Below are 25,524 nucleotides of genomic sequence, written 5' to 3'. Positions count from 1 at the left end.
CAGGGAAAAAACTGGATAATCTGACCACCACAAGAGCAAGCACAATCCAGAGAGTAAGGAGGAATAAAGCAGGATAGGCAGAGACAAAGAACTGTCGGTGTTGTTACTGCATAGGAAAGCCACTATAAATCTCTGAAAAAATGCTGTCTAATCCTTGGTCACTGTCACCCGCTGTGAGTTTCCCTGGCTTTTTACAGTCATGTGGCCAAGTCTGCAGCTCAGCTCAGTTCTAGACTGAGGAGCTGTGCCTCTCTCTCCGTCTCTTTCTCACTCACTCTTTCTGTCTCTGGAGGATGGGATTACCCAGGGGAGATCCCCAGCAGATCCCGAAATAAGTGCGAAAAGCCTATCAGAGACCTGTGAAAACTGTAGGCTGCACAGCTCCACATGGACAAAGTGCTGTTGTCCAACCCTCTTCTCTCTCTCTCTTTCTCTCTCTCTTTGACCTTTCCACTCTCCTTTCCTTTCTTCTCACTTCCTCCCTCATTATTGCTCCCCCATCTCTCACCTTCTCCTTCCTGACTTTAAAATCTGCTCCTGTGCACACCTTAACCAGTCCAATAAAGGTTGTAGGTCCAGATTAATCAAAGGATGTGTCTGTGTTCCATGTTTTTACTGTCATACACACACACGTAACATATAGTCAGTAAATTACCATATTACCCAAACTTCCCATTAATCTTACACCACAGGATAGCATGAAAGAAAGAAACGTTTCCTGGCTTTCTAATATTGAGCCTGGCAACTTCCTTTCTACATACTCACAAACACACACATAGACATGTCCACAGACTCACACAGTGCTTTTTTTCATTTGGGAAACCGGGCTTTCAAACAATCATGGGTGTAGGACCCAGCCAAGGTCACTTCAAGCTCTCATTATTCTGTGATAAAAACAGGAAGCCTACCTGTTCTGACTCTTTTGATGCAATGGGACAGTATTATGTTAACGGAAAACTCTTGTATATTAGATAAATATTCTAACATTGATATATTGGCAGTGAAAGACCAATCAGTAATCTATTTCAAATCTATATTCCTCAAATCAAATGAAAGCCAATGGAATATGCAGAATAAGAAGATTCAAATGAGGGCCACTTGCTGCCACCTGGTGCCCATCATGTGCTCTTTCTCTCGCCATAGTAAAATACAACCAACATTGGATTGTTTCAGTTAAGGTCGCATTTATTCTTTCCAGGGGGGAATTCCTTCGTTTGAATGTGTTACAAAATACACGAAAAGAACAAGAAAGAGATATATTCACATATTCAACAATGACAGGTGTTGAAACTGGCTCAAACTCTGACTTAAACTCTCCTGATTTTCATATTGCAGTAAACACAGTTTGTAATGGATTGATGGGACACTGCAGACAAATACACAAACACCCACCACTTACTTCTCAAAGTGACAGATGTGTGTGTGTGTGTGTGTGTGTGTGTGTGTGTGTGTGAGTGTATTTGTGCACGTGAAGTCCATGACAGGATGTTCTTCTCTCCTGTCTAAATCTGTTTCCTCCCTGGACCTTGTGGGCTTGCAAAGCGGGGGTGTCGTTGTGCAGAGGGCGTTCACTTCTTCTTCTCTTGCTTTTCGTTGTACTCCAGGAAGAAGTCGTTGCAGGCTACAGTGAGTGCTCCGACCAATATGATGAACTCGGTGAAATCTACCTCGCCGTCGTTGTTGGAATCCAGGTCTCCCATGACTTTATCCACTGCTTCCTTATCCTGGGCGTTCTGCGTGTGTGTGAGGATAGAAAATAGAAATGTTGGCTGAAATCTGTTCTATACACATGAAACTTGTGCGTGCATCCTGTATCCCTAAATATGTACACGTGCATCCTTACCCCCAGGTAGTTGCCAAGCTCTGCGGTGAGCATCTCTTTGAGCTCGGCCCTGCTCAGTGTGTATTTGTCCCCCTCATTTCCAGAGTACTTATGGAAGGTCTGGATCATGAGCTGCATGGCGCTCTCCAGAGTGGAGGCGTTCTCAGAGTTGGGCAAAGACATTCTGGAGAAAAGGGAGGGATGAGGAGACAGCAAGAGCAAGTCCATGTCAATATCCCTGCCTGCAAAATCTGCTCTCTCAAACATGAAAGACAAGTCTGCTACAAATCAATAACAGGTTAAAGCCTGTCTCTGTTGCTCTTTCTCATACACAAATTCATGCACACAAAATTTTTCTCTCTTGGACACTCTGCCAGATTGGCTGACAGACAGAGAAACAGATAAGGCATGAAGAAAAACATACTGCACATAATGCATAGCTACAAACTGATGGCGTCTATGCATTGCTCTCTAGTGACAGCAGAAGTATTTGGCAGAGTCGGAAACCCTGCACAGCCCCAGAGTCGAGTTTGCTTTCACATTTTCCTCATCAGGAGTGTTTCCTCTGTGGAGGTGGCCCTGATTTTTGCTACAGATAAAACTTATCCTCAATCTGTTTGTTGCTTTGCCCCAGTGAAGAGGACCTCCGGGAGTCAGCAGCCGGACATGTGAGCCAGCTGATAAGAGTGAAACTCTAAGCTGGTAAAACAGCTGAACCAGTAGAGGAGATGTAACCAGGACGCACAGAAGCAACCCGATCTGGGCTTTTACTTTAGCTCGGCCGGATGGTAGAGAACACTAGAGACAGGTGTAGGTCCTTGCCTTTCCTCAACCTGCATCACCTCTGAACTGTGAAGACTTTTCTTAACTGTCAGTCACATCTGACATCAGTCTCCAATTTGTCACGAATCAGCATCACAAGAAACGATCAGAGAGACATTTTCGGCAAGCTTTATCTTGCTGTTGTCCAGATAACAAGATAAATGAAGGTTCCAGAAGTTATCAATTCTTCCTATCTTTGCTGTTGATTTGCACAAAGACTTTGAACAGGCAGTCCACCCACAGACAGCATCATGCACTAGCTGCGCCTGTAAAAATCTACTTCTGGAAGTAAAAATAGTCAGAAGCGACCTCTAGGAAATACAGAAAGACAGTTTTCAGCGTTGAAGTCTGTTCTCCACATCCCTCCAAAGCTGTTTCTTACCTGAGTGGAGGATGAGTGCTGGCCTGTTGGTCAGTTGCAGAGAGAGAGAGAGGGCGATGGTGATGATGAGGAGGATGAGGGGGACACCGTCTTAAATACATCCCTCACTCCACCCATCCCACCTCTCCCGTCCTCCTATCTCCTTCCTCCCACCTGTTGCTCCTCCACCCCACCCACCCCCCTTCTTCTCTCCTCCTTCTCTGTTTACGCATCAGACACCTGCTATGTGCTGAATGGACACAGGTTACATCCACCTGCCCCCACGCAGAAAGCACTAATGGTACTGTAACTACAGCAAGGCATTAAGTAAATTGATGTGTCCTTAATATGACCACAAGACACACCACAATTGCTCTTGTATACATTTACTGTGGTCTTGCTATTCTCAGATGTCAACCTGCATGACAGTTAAGTAACTCAGCAGCTAAAGAGGCTAAATAGTGATTTTGAGAGACATAGAATTAGTCTGTAACATTCATTCTTTGATGAGTGCATCTCACTGGTCCAACAGCATTTCCTGAGCACAATGAACTGCTGTGGAGTGACAATGACATATCACTTACTGTGCTACAGCTCACTATTGTGACAGTGGATTATCCAGCTACCCTGTTGTGCAACCATTTTGTACTTCATGTCACAACAAAGGAAAGGCTTGGAGGGAGTGCTAAAATAAATACTGTGCCAAGATGAAGATGAATAACTTGACAGCTTTCCAAATGTTTGTGGTTTTAAGCGGCAAAAAAAGGGCAGCATTGGGGTAAGATGTTTACTGCAGAATGGGAGTTGGTGGTGGTGGTGGTGGTGGCGTTGAGGGGGGGGTCATGCTTGATATAGTATCCGAAGGATTAGTGTAGCACCGATGAATGGAGCCATCACACCTGGCAGCCATGCAGAAAAAATCCCCATACAAAGACGTAAAAACACACACAAAGGCAAACATGCCGATGCAAGGACACACACACACACACGCACACTTTCACAAATACATTTACTCCTCAAGCTCCAAAACACACTACATGCCTGCACAAGGCATATGAAAGGTTCAACTAAAGATGCAGTTGGAGACTTATAATAGTTTAGGTCGTCTATCCATCAGACTTGAAGCAGTATAATAGATACAATGAGAACCAAAGGGCATGAAAAGTAAGTGATGTAATGATGTAATCGTGAACACTTGAATGAATGATCTAGGGGATCATACATATAAATGCAAACAACATCAAAATGAATGACAAAAGCAGTGCGACTGCTTCTGCCATTGTGGTACTGTGAGTGCATCCTCTTGTTTGTGTGTTGTTGTTGCAGTATATTGTGTCTGTGAGTGGGGTAGCACAGTGTGTGTGTGTGTGCAGTCGCATGCGCCATATGTGTGTATGTATAGTGTTGCAGAGTGGAGGACGGAGCACAATAGGAAGCGTATACTGTATGTCAGGATCTGGTTGCAATACTCTGTGTATCTAAAGGCTGCTGAGTTTGACTAGTCAGGGATGTCACAGCTAAATTTAGCAAGTGTTGCTGGTGGCTATGGAAAGGAACAGGTATCATTGCAGCGGTGCCTGTGTGACAATGTCAAACCATATGAGGGAAACCTCTGTATGCATGAAGTATTTGTGTTTGGTTTCCTGGCAGAATTAAAACTGAAATCAGGCCAACAACAGCAATGAGACCAGCTGCTCATTTATGAAATGCTAATGAGAAAATCCACACATGGTTTTATTATAAAGCATTTATTTTTTTAAAATATAGTAAGTATCCTTTGTATGATTGGTATAAAAAAGACACGCCCAGCTCAGGGTCCTTCAATGTGTCCTTGACAGAGGAGATCAGTAATGATGTGACTGGAAAAAAAATAAACAGATTGATCTGGACAGACATTAAAGTGTAGTTCAGGGGATTATGCAACTGCTGGATTAGGTGAATGAAAATGACTATGTACTGTCATGAAAAATTAATACATGATTGTTGGAACATTTGGAAATTAGAAAAGATACTTAAAGGGTGCAAAAAAAAAAAAAAAAAGGTGTTAATTTGATCCACCCAACACTGCAGCTTCACAGACATCTACGATGCATCTGCGTTGGATCCGGTCTTGCTCTGACTGAGGGAGTTGGCCAAGTAGCCAATCAGAGTGAGATATTCCTGGAAGCTGACCTTTCCATCGCTGTTCTCATCCAGTCCCTGCTGCATCTCCTTTATGGCAGAGGAGCTATTTGTGTCCTGAACAACAACACAAAAAGACAGACAGAAGCCAACAGGGATGACTCTTGGTGGTAACAGGGTTACACCTTCCAAAACAAAGACAGAAAAAGACATTCCTATATACTAATGGTTACGAAGGTACTTACATCCATGATGTTGCCGAGCTGATTCTGTATCAGTTTCTTGAAGGCTTTCCCATCTAGGTTCTCTTTCCCCCTGGTGGAAGAGAGAAATGTCTTCACCACCGTCTGAATGGCTGACTCCATATCTAAAGACAAAGAGAGTGTGGCAAAGACAAAAAGTAGAGAGGAGGATTGAGTATGGAAAGTGGCAGGAAGAGATATGGCTATATCTCAGACACTCAGACGTCATGCCGTTAGGTTACCAATTCCAATTCCAAACAGTCTCCATGAATTTTATTAACATGAAAATACATTTACACTGGGCTGGACTTTGGGTGGATAAAAGGCTTATATCAGTTATTTAGTGCATCATTTGTTCACACTGCAGAAAGGAGAAATGTGCACAATAACCTTAAAATGCTTGTACACAGCTTACTAAGAATACACACAGGAGTTATCACAATCACAATATATTATAATGTATTTAAAACAGGTGTTAGCAATATTAAAACATTCAATCTAATTTAGAATGCCTCGTATGTTGGAAATAGTCAAAGTATTGCATTTGAAGGACAATATTGTCATGATAAAAGTTATAATAGTGATTAAGAATGCAAAATTGCAATGACAATAGGATGGATGTAATTCTATGTTGATAGCTCACATCTTGAGATTGTATTGGAATTGGATATGTTTAGATATGTCCTCTGTACATAAACATGTGAGTAAGGTGAGACACACAAGTGATGTCAGCATAGAAAAAGGAGGAGGAGAGGGAACATGGGAGGGTGGAGATGAAGGGACTGAGCCCCGGAGGCTCTCTGAGGTAAACAGAGCAAGAGAGAGGGAGTGATGGAAGGGCTGAAGAGGAGGGGAGTCTCTGAGGTAAACACAATGGGAGCTGTGATCTCTGACGGTGGACATCTGATCCCCAACAAGCCAGCGGGAGGCCACAGGTTCAGATTACTGCCTGCTGTCCGTCTGCTGCAGCACACCTCCCCTCACACTGTAGAAAATGCACTGCTCACTGTGCTCAAGTATGAGCTGGAAAACATCACCCAGCCAGTGAGCCGAGCAGTAATAGATCAAACCAGCCTGAACGCAAAAATCTAATGCTGCTTTTATTGAGAGAATCTAAAAGTCATTTGAAGCTAAATACTCGGGGGAACATTGGATACATGCAGATTTAAGTTTTGATTTGTATCACTCGTTGCTTACTGCCAGCTGGACGTTGCATGATGGCCAGGAACAACCTTTGTGCTTTCACTGGATGTCAAATCTAGTCGCTAAAACAATAGCTGCATCCCAGTTCCATACTACATGCCAATTCACACACACAAATTTAGAGCGTCTTGTACACACTGGAGACAAGAAGTCAGAATGCGCGCTAACTTCACTGAGCCACTTAATGTTTTAAGTGTGTTTTTGATCAACATCAACAGGCCTTTTTCACTGAGGATGATTTCACTGATTTTGACATGTAGAAAAAGAACAGGTGTAAATAATGAAATTAATTAATTCCATTAAGCTGCTTCAGTTTTGTGTTGTTTATACTAGCTCCCTGTCACACACATTTGAATGGCACAGAGCCATTGTTAATTAGTGACAATGAAATAAATGAGCTATGTATACATTTTAAAATCTTTTGCTTTCTCCATTAAACAGTCACATTCTCTGAAGTCCATAGCTCATACTAATTTTAAACAGGTCCTATGTCTGCAATGCGTTGACTCTAAAAAAGTTACAAAGTATAATCGAAACGGTCTAAAAACTACAAATCCCTTGATTTTTGAGGATGTTGTCCATGCACATTGCTTCTCTACGATTCGAGGCACAGAGAAAATGAGGAAGCCGTTCACAGCTGCAACAAATTAAAACAAATTGCTGACAGTGGTAAAACAGATCTGGGAACACTTCAGAAAACAAAAAATAACTGTTAAATCCAGCATTTTGATGTTCATTTCGTTTTAATTGGCAGTGACATTCCAAAATGTGATTGACATCCATCACTGCACAAGTTTATATAATTTTGATCAAGATGACTAACTGAAACAGTTTACTATGACGGTTGGTCATTAGTATATCTTGTGTTGGCCTGGGACACGCCTAAAGCTGCCATCTATCAGCACATAAATTACATAATTTCCTGCTAATACAAAATGTATACTGTATATTAATGCTATTCAGAGTGACTGTTGGTTTAGTGTATAATAACTACAAAAACAGTAAACTATGAAAATGACTGTGTCGTACATACAGTTTATTTGCTTATGTCAAACTGGCACATAGAGAGTGTTATGTTAGTGCCGACACAGTGTTAAAAGGTACAGCCAGTATCTATGCAACCTATCCTGACATAATTTGGCCAACAGAGGGGGTCTCACTGGGTTTCTGCTCCCATTTAACTTTCTGTTGTCACAACTAACAAGATTTCCAAGGCAACTGCTCACAGAAAATAAAGGGCCTGAACAAATGCTGCAGATATTTGAGTAGAGTTGATAAGTATCACAGCAGCGTGGGGTGAGACCTTGCCGCAGGATTTCCAGTGTGTATTGGAAACTACCACAAGGCAATGGTGGCCACAGGACAGGTAATGATGATGGGTGCCTGGGGCGCTGTTGTTGTGCTGTAGTAACTGTAGAAGCTGGTAAATCTCCCATCTGACACAGATGTCACACCTCGATGCTTACGCACCTATGCACACTGACCCACACACAAAGACGTACATATAGATGGACAGAAAGACGCACACATATCTAAAGAAGGACGACACCAATTAGGACTTCTGTTGCATTAACCTAATTACTGGGTGAGTGAGAGCAGGCACCCAAACCCTGGATTCTGTTTCATGTCTCCCTGCCATGCCAGCACACACACACACACACACAGACACACACACGTCTCTCCTACATACAAGTGAGCATCTGTCATCAACATGCTCCTCATCATTATTTAATAGGTTACTATAATTGTCCCAACACCTTCCTAACATCCTTTACAAGACAAACAGCAGCACAGGAGCAGGCGGACCAGTGCCTGCGTTTGTTTGTACCCATACAGGCCATATATCAAAATCCCTGACAGGCCACCATCCATTAGCGTCTCTTCCGAGCGTAATGAGATAAACATGAAACCAAGAAGCCTTCGGTCAGAACTGGAGACATCAGGGCCACAGAATTACAAATGGGTAGAAAGGAACATGTGGTAGAGTTTGTCCGATAAGAGCAGGAGATGGTCTAGCTGCGAGTGTGTTTGTTTGTGTGTGCTGAGTACACACGAATCTGCTATAGCCCTACAGTGCACACAGATTCACAGCATGGAGATTGTGATCATATGACTCAAGTGTGATGAATACTTCTGTGACTCCCAGTGCGTTGTTTCATTTTCACGCCTGTTCCATTTTTTGGAGACATTTTACCGGAATCTTGCACCATACAGATGCTCGCTCAGTGGTTTCGAGTCTTTTTTTACTTAGGCCATCTTAAATTAAATCAATGTCTGAGTGTAATGCTTTGAAACCAGTTCCAAGTGTATGTGATACAACTAGATTAACAAAAGAGTGGTAGTTTCATGCCTTTTTGGAATATTTTTGCAGGCCTAAACTTATAAAACTGCAGCAATACCTAAGGAAAAAGAAAAAAAGATTAGAGGGACATTTAAAAAATAAAAAAATATTTTATTACTTTTTCTACTTTCCCATCCTGTCTTTTAAATATCAGGGATATACTGCACTAACGGTATGGAATTAGGTTAACTGAATGTTTCTTATTAGTGTGGTAAAAAGTTATATAATATGAAATTGAGGACACTGGTTAGGGAATCTGGTTCTCTGGCAGAATTCAAGACAATTTAAATTACAAGGTAACTGTTTGTACCTTATTATTGTCTTTTGTTTTGTTTTATCTGTTGGCCTGATCTGGTATATTTTGTCTGATCAAAGGAGCGTCCAAAAGAGGTTTCCAATCACCGTAGGACTAAACAAATGAGAAACATGATTAAATATGTCCTATAATATATTGTACTGTATGTGATTAGTGTCTCAGTGCTTGAATGACCTAGAGCTATCACAGACAAACATTAAGGTCACAGTCACCATTTATGAATCATGTATTTGCACAGTTCCTCTCAAATCAAATAACATTGTGCAGAGGCTGGTGACTAACAGTCAGACATAGTGAGAGCTGAAACCAGCTTTAAGCCTTGACAAGTACAAACCAGTTCACAGGTAAGTCAGGCAAGGCCACCCAACCCACCCAACCAATCCACCCCACCGGGTGGCGCAAGCTTCCGGAAAATGCAGGTGTGGGTTATCTTTGATATCTCACTTTTAAATTTCAGGGTGACCACAGACCACCGTTATTCTGCGATGACACCCGATAGAATTTCATGAGCATTGATTGGTGAGCGATCAGCTCCGGCCGCGCGGTTTTTTTTTTTTTTTTTTTGCACTAAGGTGTGACTGACTCACTTCCTCCATGAGCATGTTACCTGTCATCGCCCAGGTCGCCATTTCTCCTCCGCGTCATTAACTACACCAGGTTGAAGCCACTCGAGTCTTGCTACCGGAGTCTTATCATAACGTGAATAATTCAGACTGATAAGAGCCAAATCTGACCGCCGTCACCACGATCACAGTTATAGGCTGTTTAACGGGGCGACGACGGCCTCGGCGCAAACTACGCCAAAACTTGTCAGTGCCGTGCGTAACGGAGATGTCACGGGCTTGCCCATGTCCCACATTTACATTTAGCCCTAACTAATCTTGACAATTTGTAGGGCGGCCAGACGCAGGACTGACACACAACAAATAAATAAGTAAACGTGGCTTGAGACTCCAGTTTCTCTGAAGTGTAAGGGGATTGGGGTTGGATTACCAAGGAGGAGAACCCGATCCTAGTGGCCACCAAGCTGGGTAATGACAATAGAGACGCTCGCAAATGATACAAAATTGATGACACGGTGGAGGAAACAAGCTAAACTGATACATTTCTAGTTTGGAATCATCTGGAAAAACAAAGTGATTAACTAAAATACGAGCTCAGTACAAAATGCATAAAGAGAATAAAGCAGACTCACCGTTAGGACAGGGAACAAAAGGCAAGAAACTAATTCAGCAACTGCTCTCTTTCTCTCTCAGAGATCCTCCTCTTCACTCTTGGGCTGGATTAACCAACAACACATATCTTTTCCGTGATTTAACTTCTCACTCCAGCCAGCTTTTTTTTTTTTTTTTTTCATTGTCATAGGGCGTGTGCCTGGGAGAGGAGGAATGTGGAAAGAGGCGCAGCTTGAGCAACAGAGGAGTTCTTCAGCAACATTTTCTAACAAACATTTCCGCTGGTCAAGAAAACAGATCAAATCTTTGTAGAGTGGTTTAATACATCTGTCAAGTTTATTTGTCTTGTCTGTTTTTTAAAAAAAAAAATCATCTCTAGATGTTTTTTTTTTTTTCCTCGGGCCCACTCTTTCTCTCAACATGTGGGAACAAGCGCGCGCTCGAGTTTTAGTGCGTGTGTGTTCAAAGCTTTCCCAACAGACTGATGTACTCAAGCCACACCCTGAAACTTCACTCACTTGTGCAAAGAATGGAAAGATAGTGTTCACTAGAAAGGAAATTTATGAACAAATTAACAAATAAAAAGCCAGATAGGTGAAAAGCACACAGGTTCTTGCATTTCATTTCCAGCTTTAAACATAAGATCTTGCTTTGCCAACGCCACACCTCTGTTTGTGTCCTGGAAAGAGACGCTAAACACCGAGAGCTGCCTTTTCAGGAATAAAGACAAGCCAAGAACACATAATGCTTATACACACATTCTCAGCTTTCACATAATGCATTCCCCTTCTACAACACCCTCGCAGACCTGTGAGCACAAGCAGCTGTGAGTGCATATGTGTGTGCGGTAAGAAACAGTCTGGACTGGTTTTCATACTGCTGAAATTGTTCAGTAGTATTCTGTGACAGAGTGTGTGCCAGGTTGGCAGCAGCTGGTGAGAGAACAGGGTGAAAAGAAAAGCAGACCACTGATAAAAACACAGCATTGTTGCAGCTGAAACAGACTTTAGGGTGTTTTCCATTTGGCAGTTTTCCCATTTTTTTCCTAACTGTATGGCACACAGACAAGTCAGTAACACATGTGGAACTGTAACAGAGTATCTGGGGACGCTCTATTGGCTGAACCCCCCATGCTTGCTTGCGAGATGCCCAATCAGCTGCCAGAACTCCAAGAAGTTGAGCTCTCCATCATTGTTCTCATCCAATGAGCTCATGAGTTGGTCAACAACAGCAGGGACGCCAGCATTCTGCAGGAAAACAGGAAGATATTTGTATCGAATGCCAAAAACAACCCTGATAGTCACGGTAGATGATCCAGGTCTTCAATATTACTGGTGCATGTGTGTGGTGTGATGAGACAGAGCCAAGCTGGCGCCACTGGCACACTACTGTACATCCGCTCACAAATTCATGCAACATCAGCAGAGGTGGTTTGGCACAAGGATCTTTGCTTCTGTCACCATCTAGTGGCTGTTGTGTTTTTTTCAGCTCTTCATCCAAGTGGAAACACATGGAATTTTCCACACTTGGAAGAAGCTGTATTCTTTATTAGGCCCCAGGAACTGCTACTTTCTACCACTGTGTTCTGGTTAAACATGCAGAGTGAAGACAACACAACACCACAACAAGGAAAGACTAGAGTGAAAATTCTCTGAAGGGTGGCAACTTTTTGTTCATGATAAAGTCATTGTCTCAGTGTTTAACATTACATGTAGTTACATCCTGCCACATACCTGGCCTTTCCTGCTGAAGGTCACAGGAAGGAGTGGATAGAGCGAAATATTCTTTTCAAGTACTGTCATGTGACTCAGAAGTGCACTCAGACCACATGCATTAAAGACTGCCCATGTAAAAGAATGATGACTAACACTTAATTATATGGTCAAAGCAATGAGAGCAGCCAGATGATACTCATTTCAGTATGACTCCACCCTTATGAGAAAGCTATCTTGCCTGGAAAACAAAAAGATTCAGAGCAAACTTTTTAATAGTTTTTGGACAACAGTGGAACACCATGCCACAGATGAAGATGCTATACGGGGGTTTGGCTACACAGGCAATACTTGCTGGTCAGATCATGTCATTGTTGGTGTATTTGTAGGATTTGTTGACAAGAGGAAAACACAGACTGTCACTAGACGTATGCTCCAAGTCAAATAATGGCTAATTGTAGAATATACCCAGAGAATACTGTACAAAAAAATACAGTCAGAGTAACAAGAGTACTTATAGTTAGTTACTTTCTACTTCTAGAGTGTAAATCAGCACATTCATGATACATCTTAAAGTTACAACAAGAAGTCATCTAAATATCTCAATGGATGTAATATATAATGGAATGGAAACCCTCCACCTGCTGTTATGTATAAGAACACACCATACTAACAATCTTCACTACACAAGTTAATCACTGCATTACTGTTTGTTAATCCTACAGTTCTTACCTTGACAAAGTTAGGGAGCTCTGATGTGACCAGTCTGCGGAACTCGCCTTTGCTCAATGTGTCAGAGGAACCATCACTGCCAGCATACGCCTTGAACTGGGACACCAGCACACCAATAGCAGACTCCATCATGAGCTGAAAGACGGACAGGAAAGATAAAAATGAGAAATGCGGTTCAGTCTAAGATAGAGGAGAAAAAACATCATTTCAACTAGACCTCTATCTGATTTGATCTGGTGGCACAAATCATGGAGACTCACCAACTATGCGTGAGGGTAAACTGTGCTGACACAAGCCCCCCTGGCCTTTTCTAGTCTACCTCTCCTGGTAAACATTCACTGATTTGTCTATATACATTTACAACTTGTGTTTTGGTACACTATTCAGTGCAACTGGTAAAAATGTAAGCCATGTTTCCCAAACACCACTGACTTTTTTCCATGACGTGACCGCAGTTTTAGATTCCACTTCATCGTGTAACTAGTCTCTGGCAGAAGTTAAGGATTACTGGATGAATCACCTCATTCAAGAGAACCCCAGACCAACTCAGACCTACAATCCAAGTTAAGACAGTTTAAACATATCACTATGTGTGTGCACAAACAGTTTAATGTTTTGCTCAGTTCATGCCGATGCATGGACAATGGCCTAACATTTTTCCTTCCCCCGTGTATGAGTGTGGAACTGTGGGCAAGACTGCTGTAGAGAGCAAAAAGAAGGCAGTAAATCAGGTATAATTATACAGTCTGTGTTGCAAAAACTTTTGAGAATGAGGCACTTGGGTTTCACTTCAGAAAAGTCATATTATTTAAGCCGTGCCTCTGACAGGATGTGCACAATTGGCATATTAGGGAGGCAGTTAGCGCTAACAAGCACAATGGCTTTATCATCCAAATATACCCACACATTGTTTTCTTGTCTCAGCTGTATGACACAGGCACACACACAAACACACACGCACCTATATCCCTATAGACCTGAAACAGCAGTCTGCACTTCTCCTCCTTCCATTCCCTAGGCCATCATTGAGGAAAGAGAGTGCAGCTACTAACACAAAATAAATGGCTTACAGACAAGACTGAGAAATCATAGTTCTGTACACAGCGCTTTAAAAACATCAGGGTTTTCCATGGGGCAATGGTGCTAGTTGGTCTTATGATTAATGGCTTGTGATTGATGCTTAGCTGTAGGTGTATTTGCATCTAAGGGCTTGTTTGTCTATAGTTCAAAATTTTATTTATACTTCTTGAATTTCTTGTTTGCCTGCTGTGCCCACTCATCCAGCTTTTGGCCTTGAGAGCCGATGCAGTTTATGCTTTAAAAGTTTCGTTCAAAATATTTAAAAGTGTGGGGAAAACTCAAAGGTCCTTAAAGTCATACACTCATATAGCAGCGCCGCAGGGCTGATTTACGGTGTCTCCTTTCACAGACTTCATTAGGTAGTTGTTCATTACAGAGAAGTGTACGTTAGGGAACCTAACTCTGCAGGAAACTTTGCTTTTACACAGAGGCAGCAGGATATGGATGGATAGATAGGTATGTGTGTTTCTTTTTGTGTGTATGTGATATTAGCACTGAGGCTATAGTACAGCAGTTACATTATTATGAGGAGGAATGGATATCTATACTGTAGACAGTAAAAAAAAAATCTATATTTAACCAGGTCCAAACTCTAGTTTCTAGTCTTTAACAGGCATAATTATTGACTGATAAAATAAACTCAGTGACTGAATGACTTGAAATCAACATAGTCAACCTTACCCTCCCTTTTCTTTTTCTTTTTCTTTTCTTCGGCTAACCTCAGTCAAGTGCTCACTCCACACATCCAGGTGCAAAGAATCTAAAAGAAAGGGGCAGCAAAAAAAAAAAAAAGAAAAAAAAGAGAGAAAGAAAAAAGTACACCTGAGTACATGAAGACATCATTCTGGCAGAAGCAATCCATGGTCCATGGACAGGTAGTATTGACCTAATCTGTCAAAACACAAGTTAACAATCACACACTCAACTGACTTTCAAAGAAATTAATAAGCCCGTTGTTCAAACAACCATAAAATCATTATTAAAGCTGGATAAATAAAATATCCCACTGTCTTTCCAACATTGGAGAATCATCAGAACTTGTAAATTGAATACAACTAAATTAAGGTGAAGCATGAACAAAGACCTTAAATCACTGTGTTTAATATAAATAAAAGAAGAAGATGTTTGCAGATGTTTGTAATTTCACAGCTGAGCAAAAAGAAGACAAAATACAATGTCTTTCATCATGTAGATGCACAAATTTATTATTCTTCTATTACGGCAATTATATGGGCAAATATGAACATCCTAAGATATAAAGTTCTCTATGCTGCCAAAAAGCCCACACAGTATGTGGTTCTGCATTGTTACCTTTTGAAAAACAATCTCTGTGTTGCTGTATGCCCTTAAATCAGCAATTTCATAAGTTAGCACTGTAAACAGATAAAAAAAGATGCTATTTTTGAAAACTATTCCTCATGACCTAAATGCCATGACCAAACTAATCAATAAAAACAAATGTTACATTCATGATAAAACAATAATTAAAGACATTTTAGTGCACAACGTGAGTTCTGTACCTGAAAAGAAACAAACATGCTCAACATGTCAATATTTCATGTGCCTGCCAATTGTTTTTTTTTTAAACCTATATTATGCGAACTTCTATAAAATAAGTTAACTATATATCTCTGCATTTCAGCATAGTCCTTAAACATGTTTAATGCAATATGTACAAACAATCAAAACAAAGTCAATGCAGATTTCTCTAATTTCACTGAACCATTTCAGCAGGTCACAATCACTCTTAATATATATATATATATATATATATATATATATATATATATAAAAACTGTTAATGATTTAAAGGTAATCTGACAATAAGAGTCAGGCTAAAGCAATTACAACATAAAGATGGCGTACAGTAGGTACAGTGAATAGGTAGGCTTCAACAGTGCATAGTGCTGTTTGCAGAGGAGGAGGTGTAATGTGTGACTAAGAGTGTACAGTAATTATTCTAGAGATGAGTCTGTCTAACAGGTTAAATCTCCTCTATGTAAAGGGAGAAAGTAACTGTGTCTACAGAACTGCCTTTCATACCAGTGGATGTTCAACATTACAAAAACAATGCTTTACAAGTGTTTAGCTGCTGCTTCTCTTCTATGTCAATCCCAAAAAATCTTATGGTCTGATTTAGCTTCAAGTCCTTTCTCGATCACTGTGTATTAAGGTGTGTGCATGTGTGCAGGTGAAATACAAAACTTTCCCAAAACAGTGAAATTAAATTGTAAGCTGAGTCACTGGGACAACAGACGGCAGTGGTAAAATAAGATCCTGTAAAAAAATGGGTGACAGGATGATGAATGAATACTTGTAAGCATTTGTGGTCCAATAGCAAGTGTTCCCTTTGAATAACCTCTCATCTGTCATGACTCCTCTTAGCTACGTTTGACAGAGCCATCAATTTTTTTTCCCCTTCAGCCACGTCCTCGTACGCTCTCCTTCCTCGACTCCGCTTTGATTTTCTCCTCTTTCTCTCCGGCTCCTGGCACTGAAAACTTTTTCATGACCTCTCTTTCAAACTCCTCCATTTCCTCCTCTCTTTCAGTGTCGCTATCCTCTTCTTCATTATCCTCATCCCCTTCCACCATGTCTTCCAGAATATCTCCTACATCCTCCACGAAATCTTGAAAACTCATTTTGTCATGAACAAAGACTCCATCCTTGAAGAACTCAGCGGCTAGCTTTTTGAGCTCCTCCCTCACAGAAGCATCCACTCCTGCCTCCTCTGCCTTGGCTAGGTAAGTTTGGAGAATGGCTTCAAACTCTGGGAGGGGGACAGGACGCAGCCCCTCAGCCTGAGCGCAGGTCTCTGGTGAGTTACACTTCTGTGGTGGTTTGGGGTCGTGCTGGAGCCGGTCTTTCTGCTGGACCCAGTACTCTGGCTGTTTGACGGAGGGTTGGCTGTGTGAGCGACGGGCCTTCCCGTCTACCCACACATCCTCTCCATGGTTTTTATGATGGTGAATACCAGAGAATTCGTTCTCATCTTTGTGTTTTTGAGAGCTCGGTTTGTCCTTTTTCCAGTCTCCGTTCTGCCTTTTCTCCTCTTCTCCCCTCTTCCACTCTTCCTCTTTCTTTTCCCACCGCTTCCTCTCATCCTTCCTCTTCCATTCCTTTTCATCTTTACCATTTTTATTCTTCCACTCGTTCTCTTTCCACTGTTTCCTCTCATCCTTCCATTTCCTCTCTTTACCATGATTTTTGCCATGATTTTCACTCTCTTCCCACTGTTTCCTTTCTCCCTTTCCTCTCCCTTCCTTACCCTCATATTTGCCATTTCTACCCTTCCACTCACCATCTTTCTTCCACTCTTTCTTCTCTCCTTTCTCTTTCCAATCTTTCTTCTCCCATTTCTCTTTGCCACTTTCCTTGAAGCCATCTTTTGCCTTCTTCCACTCCTTCTCTCCCTTCCATTCTTCCCTATCCTTATGTTTCTCTCCATGGTCCTTTCCTGCCTTCCATTCCTTCCTCTCCTCCTTACCCTTCCACTGTTTCCCCTCGTTCACTTTCTCGTGCTTTGCCTTTTTCCAGCCTTTCTCTTCCTTCCAATCTTTTTTCTCACTCTTCTCTATCCACTCCTTCTTCCCTTCCCTGGACTTCCATGGCTTTCCCTCATCACCTCTGCTCGCCTTTTCTTTCTTCCACTCTTTCTCCTTCCATTGTTTTGTCTCTTCACTCTGCCTCTTCTGCTTACCCTCCTTATCTTTCGCCTTGTCAAGCTTTCCTTGCTCATGTTTTCCCTTTTTCCATTCTGTTTTACTTCCATCTTTGCCCTCCTTTTTCTCTCCTTCCTTCCATTCAGATTTTTCTCTCACTTTCCACTCCTTCGTTTCTCCATTGTCATATTTATCCTTCTTCCTGTCTGTCTTCTTCTCCTTCTGGTCCTTCCATGGTATCTTGGCTTGTCTCTCTGCTGTTCCAGCTGCATCCTGCCTGCTGTCCCCTGGCTGACCACTGGGGGGCGACGTAGTGGGCTTCACAGGTCCTTGAGCTGCTTCAGTAGCTGCAGGGAAACACAAGTACTGTAGTTGTTAGAACTACAAAGATGAACGGTGAGCAGTCAAGTGGAAAAAAAAGAATAAAGGAGTAAATGTCCTACACTTTCCCTTGCTTTTAATAACTATCATCCTTCTACCCTCAGTCATGTCCCCTCCCTACTTTCTCCCTCTGTCCCTTTGTACCTGAAGAGCGTTTTAATTCAGTCACAGTCGATCTCAGTGTTTCTAGTTCTTTCTGTAGGGCCGGGACAGACTCCAGCTCTCTCGTCATCCTCTCATTCTCTTTCTGAAGAACAGGGAGAGATGCCATCTCTGTCTTCAACCTACTGTTTTCCTTCTCCACCTCCTCCCACCGCAGCCGCTCCTTTGCTTCCTCTGCTGCCTGTCCCTTGGCTACTTTTAGCTCTTCTTTCTGTGCCTGTTTAAAGAAAAAGAACAGTAGAAGAGGGCCCTGTGAGAATATTACACACTCCGATACATACTGTATGTATATCGCATGCACACACACACGCACGCGCGCAGGAGACAGAATGGAGTCACACCTGAAGTTGGGCTTGTAGCACAGAAATCTGCTGGTTCCCTTTGGCTAACTTATTTAGAAGCTCTGTACTGTCAGCATCTAGTGGAGGTGGAGGAGCTTCTGGATTAAGCCACTCCTGTCGAAAAATTGTGCACAGTACAACACAATGGCAGGGTTTTAGAGGACTTCTCAGAATTATTATCGCCAGACAGAGTAGTCGAAGAGTGAGAGAACAGTATGAGTTGATGAAATGGGAAAGAACAAAAGTCCAGAGTAGACAATAGCGGTAATGCTGCCAGAGTTGTGGGTGGTCTCCTACTGAGCATATCACACTAAAAATTCATGCCATGGCACTCACTGTACTTGTACACAAAGTGTCATATATAATGAATAAAAGTTAGACAGGAAAGACAGAATAGAAGGAGGAAAAAAGAAGTGAAAAACTTATGTCAGACTGACCTGTTTTCCTGGTGCCTCTGAATCTTTCAGCTCCCTTGTACCATAGTCACTCTCTGCAAATCATTATGCAAAGCTTTATTTCGATATGCATAATACACTGTCAGAGAACACAAGCAGAAGCTTTATGCTCCACTGCTTATTACTGAAAAAAGTGGCAACCACCCAAACAAAAATCAAGGCAATAAAATGTGTCTTCCTCAGCTGTGTGAGGGTGTACATACTGCATAATTTCATTAAACTCTAAATGAAAAGATAGGGACAATAAACGCATTGCTGGTTGAAAACCTTGTATTTCCAATTTTACTAATTTTCACTCTCAACTTTTACCTTTCCTCTATGTTCCTGCAGCGTTTTTACACTAATCATGCTGAGGACAAAAACAACAACAACAACAAAAAAAAAAAACTAAAAATTGACTAGAAAAGGCATGGTGGTCAAGCTAAAGTTATTGGTTTACAATGTGGTGATGTGGTACAAGGTTTTCATTTACCAACAGCAAATAAACCTCAAGTGCATGAATCACCATCTCCCTCTTGTTCACATGTTTAAAAGCGTGCAGTGCTTTAAAGGTTCACTTTTAACAAGTGTCAGACGCAATGTTTTTTGTTTTTTTTTTGCCATGCACATTCATACATACAAACGCATGCTGTTCACTCATGCACACACGAGCAACCAACCTACCCTCATCCAGGTCCATGAAGACACCTGCAGGTTATAATACACCTCAGTCGCAAAGTGTCCTTTATCTGTTCCACTTCTAGCACCACTTTCCTCTATCTAACCTTATTTTAACATGTTAAAATCTATTTAAAAATAACATATGAATTAGGGATGTTTATCCACTTAGCGAGTCAAATGGTGATGCCTACCTGAGAAAAAGATGGTGCCAAGACCCACCAGAATGACTGCACCAAGGATGCACTTGTTCAAAGAGAACCCGCTGTCTTCCTCTCGCCGTGGCAGCTGGAACTCTTCCTCTCCTTCCTCTTCCTCCTCCGTCCTCCCGATCCGCTCCAGAGAGGCTAAGAGAGACCTCCTCCTCTTCACCTCTGGTTCTGCCTCCTTCTCGGCCTTCTCGGTCCTCTCCTCACCCACCTCTGAATCCACAGGGGAGTCTGGAGCAGTACAGGGAAAAGCTGCTTTTTAAAGTATATTTTGACAATTACCATGCAACTAACAGTTTTAATTTACTTTATGGGACCCCTAAGGCATGAGTGGCGAAAACAGCAGATCATTTATTTTGTAGGTATCCATTAGACAGCAAAGCTGTTGCACATTACTGGGCACAAATTTGCTCTTGCACTTACAGAGTTGACATTAGATTGCACAGCAGCTACGGTACTGTAACTGGTATGAGACAAATCTCCTCATGGGAGGCAAGACTGGCTTCTTTATTGGCTCTGCTATGCATAGTGCAATGGTTAATTTGCTCCATTGGCATTCCTTATTTTCCTTTAAACTACATAAATAAGGCTTACTCTCAAGTAAATAGTCTGGAAAATGATGCAAATGCTTCATTTATTTTGGCACCTAGAAACAACAGTGTTTAAATTTTCTGCAAACTATTCAAACTATCTGCATCCCATTTTATTGTTTAAGAAAAATGGTTCAATAAACAGACACTGCACAGAATTCACTGACACTGGACTCTAGTTGGCAGACAAAGAATGTATGATAGAATGCACAACAGAGCAAAAGAGGGCTCATTCTTTAATGTTGTAGCGAGGCAAAGAGCAGCAGACCAAAAACACCTCACTGCACAAAAACTTCCAGGTTCCAGTCCCTCTGAAGCCAATTTACTTCTGCAGGGTGTCATGCAAATAAAAGTTCCTCTGTCACATCATGCTCCCTTCCTCATACCAACCACAGCCTCTCCAGACAACTTCCTGGCCCAGATACTGAACAAGTCCATAACCAGCTGGTCCACCAAGTACACTCTTCAAATACAAATAGTACATATGGCTTAGTTTCCAAAAAATAACAAGAAGATGAAAAAGAAGAAGAAAGGAAAGGATGCAGGCATACCATGTGATGATCTTTGCCATTTATATAACATACACATAATAAAAACTAGGCATTGGCCAGTATGAGATTGTGACAATACAATAACTTTAAGCAAAAATATCACAGTGTCACAGTATAGTGGTATTACTAGCTTATACCATAGGAACAGTATGACAGGAAATATTAGTGGTTTTGAAACCCGGACTTTTCCAAACCGTGATCTACCTTGAAAGTAACTGGCCCATGCCTAGTGCAGAGGTTATTATAATATTCATAACAACGACCCGAGTGTTGCTGCACATACCTGCCTGTTTCCCTAAATCAGTCGTCCGTGGAGACAGGTCTGACTCCTCCCCTTCCTGCTGCACCTCTTCCCCATTTAACTGATGCAGCACTCCTTCCCGTGCAAACCTCTCTTCTTCTTGTGTATACTCCACCCCTCCCAGAGTCTCTGTGCTCAGCAATGAGGCTGGGGGCTCATCATCAGGGGAAGGGGTTATGTGGGTATAGGAGTCAGAGAATGAATCAGGGTCAGGACTGGACTGTGCCAGGCCTTCAGGCAGGCCCTCTGACTGGTTAAGCGCATCTCTGTCTGGAGCAAAGCTGCCGCTGACTTCCAAAGAGGCCGGAGCAGGGGCATCGGTGATGGAGGCGGACACAGAGGTGTGCTGCTCTGTGCTTGTGTCGCCACTCAGCTCTGCTGTTTTTTCTTCTGATGCCTGGAATGAGGTCATTTAAATTCCTTAAGGTATGACACTGTCACTCAAAGGTTTTAGGGCACCCTACATTTGAACATTTTTGGTTTTAACTCAAGAAAAGCAACTAATTCAAAAACAAAAGTTCAACATTTTGGGGACGCAGTTGTATGAACAGAGTGTTACATGAGAAGACTGGTCCTAGTGTATGGTAAGTATTAAAATGAACCTGGCTGATGAAAGTGGTATTTGCCATAAAGCATAGAGTAAGATGCCAGAAGGCAGAGACTAAGTTATGAGTGAAATGCTTATGTCTTTCTTCATTTTGTGCAACAGTCTTAGATAAAGCCTTTGATAAGAACTTTCTCCTATTTTCTAAGGTTCTTTAAATAGAAACTTTGTGTTGGCACTGCAAAGTTAACACAGACAAACATTATTTAATAACTCCATGAAGAAGCTGTAGCCTGGTAACAGCTGAACTGAATCATCCTCCAGGTATGAATATTTAGTTTAAGGGGTGTTAATGTGGCTACAAAACTTCTGGCCAATCAGAATGAAATACTCCTGCAGGCTACGCGGTTTAAATATATAAATATCCTCTGTGTATGGGTGAATGTGTTCACCCAAACTGTGATGTAACCACAAAATAAAAGGCAGCAGAACACTACTGTTGGCCAATCATAGCTACATATTCAGCTAAACAGTGTAACAAACATTACATAATAGAAAATGATGGGTTTTGCTGTCTTACCAGGTGTTCCTCCACAGGGGACCCCTCTGCAGATGCTGCACCCTCTGCAGGCTGGTTTGCTCCAGAGCCTGAATCAAACATCATCAAACACAGACACAGGGGGCAAGAGAGGAAACTTTTAGAGCAATAGCTTCACATATTTCAATTGTGATCTGAAATGGAGAAAATCTGACATGGGATAACAGTGCATATTCAGAATAATGAACAGTGGTTATGTGGTATGTTATTTTTAATCTCACTGTTATTTCTGTTTTATTTGACAAACTAAAAAAAAAATCAAAGAATACAAAGAGCTAAGGAAAGTAGGGAAAAAAGAAATAAAAGCAAGACGTTATATTATTTACATTTGTTCAAATTTTCAAATTTATTGTGAAAAACACCTGCTGCAGATGCAAGGGCTTCTTCATGTTGCTGTGTTCCCTCTGCCAAAGGCCTCAGGGTTTCAGCAGCAGTCTCCTAATACAAACAGACAAACACCAGACAGTCAAAGATACAAACATACAGATGAGCTAATACGAACATTCATTTGTATCTTTTTTTTATTGTTTCTGACATGCAGTAGCTACTACTGCCAAAGTCCAGCTGAGCAAGGCAGTAAGTGTGTGTGTGTGTTTGTGTGTGTGTGGTGTGTGTGTGCAACTATCCTTCAGGCCAGTGCTTCTGAAAGCCAGTTCACCTTTCTGAATTATAGTTAAATCCAGAAAAAGGCAAGAAACACAGAAAGTCTTATTACAGAAACCTACTTCATATTCAGGTGACCCAAAAGAAAATCAATTGGGACAAGGAGTTTTCTTTTTTAAAAATAATGCATTTTCATTGAGGTCATGCACGATCATGCGACTCCACGTGTATTCCTATGCTCTTTGAAGTGTGGTAATACCTCAGGAGTGAGAATGGTCCAGCTGTTGTTAGCACTGCTGCCGCCAGACATGGCGGCTTTGCCTGTCTCCTGCAACACAAGAGGACATACAGAACAGATAATTCATAGCAGTTGACAGAGAATAGAGTCTTATACTCCTCTACCCAACCCCAAGGTAAATTCTAAATTTTAAAGGTGGTTGAGTTGGAAAAATAGGATATTGATTTGTTATCAGTGCACCTACTGAAGCGACATCTAGCAGCCCCATATGAGCAGGAGTATTGTTCAGAGACCTGCCACTGCTGCCACAATTAGGGTGACAGTTTGAGTACTGCAGCTTTAAGAAATTTACATCTTTTGTGTACACATGGCATGGATTTGAATGGATGCCTCGGCTATTCAGCCTCACCCATTCTGCCAATAAAGGACCTACTGTAACATGTTGTTAAGACATTACTCTATGTGTGTGTGTGTGTGTGTGTGGCCATGTGTGTGTATATGTGTGCAGGAAGTCCAATTCCCTGGGTGCATTCAGTTCTTCATTAGTAGTTCTTGTGTGTTGTGGGCCTTTTGATCACCCTGGCTTTTGAGTAGCTGGGAAATGTTTTGGCAGAGACACGGGTAACTAAGGTCAGCACTATTCTGGAGATACAGGAAGCCGAATGGGCTGTCCATTTCAAGGCTACTGGTCAGCTGAATAGATGTCTAAAAACTACTAAATAAAAACTGTATATTGTATATTTGTATAGTGCAGGAAATTACACATTTTACAGTAAGAGAAAGACTTGGTGGAACGATTTTCCTCTTGTCTGCCTCTGCAGTTATGTCTCTGACCAACAAAACTTCCTTAAAACATGCTGACATTTCAATTTAAGTGTCAGGTATTACATCTTCCTTTCAAACAGCTGAGGATGACATAACAGAGATGTATATTTATTATGTGTAGTCTGGCTTCCTTCAGTGAATACAGAAAGAACGATCCACTTAAGTTAACACGACATTGTCTGGGTAATGACACACTTCACTCCCCAAATTCAATTCTCTCCCAGCTTTGCAATTTAGGTCTCCTAATCGAGTGCCTCCCAAGAGAAGTCTACTGAATCTAGCCTAGGGCCCAAGGAGCATTGTGGAGCATATAGCAGAATGGCTTAAATAGATACCGGCTAAATATAGCTACCAAGAGATTGAGCAGAGACAGAAAGAGGGAGCATGCAGAAGATGGCCATGGGGAACACAACAGAGACAGCAGTGTATTCTAAGGACACTTTTTAAAGTATTATTTTAAATGCACCACAAAGCCGGCGGCTAAATAATTTTCACTGCCTTGTTGGCTGGTCTTTAGCATCTTAGATCTTTATGAGCAATATCTAATTTAACCTCTAGAGCTGTAGCTTTGGGAGTCTAGGTTACATCATATCTTAACTTTGCATATTTACAGATACTTGACACCCTGCCTAGTCTCTGTTTACTCATACATCTTCAAACAAAAAATAATCCTAAAACTGCATAAGGAAATATGACCATGCATTTGTTTTTCTTGAGCAAACTACAGCCGAATATATGGTTACAGCTGCAGGCCTAATCTTATCATCCTGGACTCAGCAAAGGAAAAAAAACACCAAAAAAGGACAAGAGAATAAACCACAGGACAGGCCATTAGGACAGAAATGTTAAGCTGTCAGCAGAAGCACCACAGTTTGTTCACAGCAGTTCACACACAGCATCACCAACAAAAAGCAGGCAATTTATCAAACTATGGTATATACAAACTGCTTTGAGTGAAGCTTGTGATAGGAAATGTCAAATGGCGATGGGCTCAGGGGAAAATAATTCTTAACATCGCATTAAACTCAAAAAATGACATCTCAAACGCGTTGAAGGCAGGTGTTTGCAAGGTAAACTACTCAAGGTTTCAAATAACGCGAGAATTGTTAACATTAGCCATTAAAAACAAAACTTTCCACGTTACGACAGTTAATCGAGAAACCAGGAAAAAGTGAGTGAAACGATGTTGGCGACGCAATGGAAAGGAAAAAAACAACAAAAGACCAGACGTTATCACTTCGTATTTTAAGAAAACTTATATTAGGTGTAAATTTGGGTCTTCCTTACCGTGGTCCGTCGCTTTCCTTCAGACCCCACAGTAAGTCACAGATACAACAGACACTTCTGTCTTCCCATCCAACTTGGGAACTTAGAACATGCCTCCTGAACTTGCATGATCCACAGGCGTCTCCTCCAATCATAGGCGGCGTTTGCTTTGGTCCCGCCCCTTGTCATCCAGCTCGACCAATGACAATACGGT

General features: G+C 41.7%; 4 protein-coding genes across 7 annotated transcripts; all 4 read right to left on the bottom strand.

The window, feature by feature from the left end:
* Window positions 1-1,107: 1,107 nt before the first annotated feature.
* On the bottom strand, window positions 1,108-4,595 carry s100t (S100 calcium binding protein T). Its single transcript, XM_018680509.2, has 3 exons — window positions 3,027-4,595; window positions 1,844-2,006; window positions 1,108-1,733 (listed from the first exon to the last, which is right to left on the bottom strand). Exons 1-3 carry the CDS (start codon window positions 3,125-3,127, stop codon window positions 1,569-1,571), a joined length of 429 nt encoding a protein of 142 aa, XP_018536025.1. The 5' UTR covers window positions 3,128-4,595; the 3' UTR covers window positions 1,108-1,568.
* A 142-nt stretch (window positions 4,596-4,737) lies between these two features.
* On the bottom strand, window positions 4,738-10,583 carry si:ch211-105c13.3 (uncharacterized protein LOC325758 homolog). Its single transcript, XM_018680506.2, has 3 exons — window positions 10,424-10,583; window positions 5,372-5,493; window positions 4,738-5,243 (listed from the first exon to the last, which is right to left on the bottom strand). Exons 2-3 carry the CDS (start codon window positions 5,489-5,491, stop codon window positions 5,088-5,090), a joined length of 276 nt encoding a protein of 91 aa, XP_018536022.1. The 5' UTR covers window positions 5,492-5,493; window positions 10,424-10,583; the 3' UTR covers window positions 4,738-5,087.
* Window positions 10,584-10,708: 125 nt separating this feature from the next.
* Window positions 10,709-14,728, bottom strand: LOC108885955 (protein S100-A11). Of its 2 annotated transcripts, none has more exons than XM_018680508.2 (3): window positions 14,609-14,728; window positions 12,848-12,982; window positions 10,709-11,650 (listed from the first exon to the last, which is right to left on the bottom strand). In XM_018680508.2, exons 2-3 carry the CDS (start codon window positions 12,977-12,979, stop codon window positions 11,516-11,518), a joined length of 267 nt encoding a protein of 88 aa, XP_018536024.1. In that variant the 5' UTR covers window positions 12,980-12,982; window positions 14,609-14,728; the 3' UTR covers window positions 10,709-11,515. The 2 variants fall into 2 exon arrangements, with proteins under 2 accessions (XP_018536024.1, XP_018536023.1); XM_018680507.2 differs by lacking the exon at window positions 14,609-14,728 and adding an exon at window positions 13,108-13,245.
* A 378-nt stretch (window positions 14,729-15,106) lies between these two features.
* pbxip1b (pre-B-cell leukemia homeobox interacting protein 1b) lies at window positions 15,107-25,475 on the bottom strand. Of its 3 annotated transcripts, none has more exons than XM_018680502.2 (11): window positions 25,332-25,475; window positions 23,241-23,309; window positions 22,741-22,816; window positions 22,361-22,428; window positions 21,219-21,633; window positions 19,780-20,025; window positions 19,592-19,615; window positions 18,911-18,963; window positions 18,474-18,587; window positions 18,115-18,349; window positions 15,107-17,936 (listed from the first exon to the last, which is right to left on the bottom strand). In XM_018680502.2, exons 2-11 carry the CDS (start codon window positions 23,289-23,291, stop codon window positions 16,348-16,350), a joined length of 2,871 nt encoding a protein of 956 aa, XP_018536018.1. In that variant the 5' UTR covers window positions 23,292-23,309; window positions 25,332-25,475; the 3' UTR covers window positions 15,107-16,347. The 3 variants fall into 3 exon arrangements, with proteins under 3 accessions (XP_018536018.1, XP_018536021.1, XP_018536020.1); XM_018680505.2 differs by having other exon boundaries at window positions 18,259-18,349; XM_018680504.2 differs by lacking the exon at window positions 19,592-19,615.
* Between the last annotated feature and the right edge of the window lie 49 nt (window positions 25,476-25,524).

This window comes from Lates calcarifer, linkage group LG15 (genome assembly GCF_001640805.2).
Source record: "Lates calcarifer isolate ASB-BC8 linkage group LG15, TLL_Latcal_v3, whole genome shotgun sequence".
Lineage (NCBI taxonomy): Eukaryota > Metazoa > Chordata > Actinopteri > Centropomidae > Lates > Lates calcarifer.
Note: the sequence above shows the minus strand (reverse complement) of the source record. Positions and strands in the feature narration are given on the sequence as shown.

Coding starts and splice junctions, on each gene's coding strand:
- LOC108885955 (XM_018680508.2), bottom strand. CDS start 12,979: ATGATGGAGTCTGCTATTGGTGTGCTGGTGTCCCAGTTCAAGGCGTAT. Junction 11,651..12,847: donor AGCTCCCTAACTTTGTCAAG/GTAAGAACTGTA, acceptor GTTTTCCTGCAG/AATGCTGGCGTCCCTGCTGT.
- s100t (XM_018680509.2), bottom strand. CDS start 3,127: ATGTATTTAAGACGGTGTCCCCCTCATCCTCCTCATCATCACCATCGC. Junction 2,007..3,026: donor AGCACTCATCCTCCACTCAG/GTAAGAAACAGC, acceptor CCTTTTCTCCAG/AATGTCTTTGCCCAACTCTG. Junction 1,734..1,843: donor AGCTTGGCAACTACCTGGGG/GTAAGGATGCAC, acceptor ACACACACGCAG/AACGCCCAGGATAAGGAAGC.
- si:ch211-105c13.3 (XM_018680506.2), bottom strand. CDS start 5,491: ATGGAGTCAGCCATTCAGACGGTGGTGAAGACATTTCTCTCTTCCACC. Junction 5,244..5,371: donor AGCTCGGCAACATCATGGAT/GTAAGTACCTTC, acceptor GTTGTTGTTCAG/GACACAAATAGCTCCTCTGC.
- pbxip1b (XM_018680502.2), bottom strand. CDS start 23,291: ATGTCTGGCGGCAGCAGTGCTAACAACAGCTGGACCATTCTCACTCCT. Junction 21,634..22,360: donor CCCCTGTGGAGGAACACCTG/GTAAGACAGCAA, acceptor ACCTCATTCCAG/GCATCAGAAGAAAAAACAGC. Junction 17,937..18,114: donor TGAATTAAAACGCTCTTCAG/GTACAAAGGGAC, acceptor GTTTCCCTGCAG/CTACTGAAGCAGCTCAAGGA.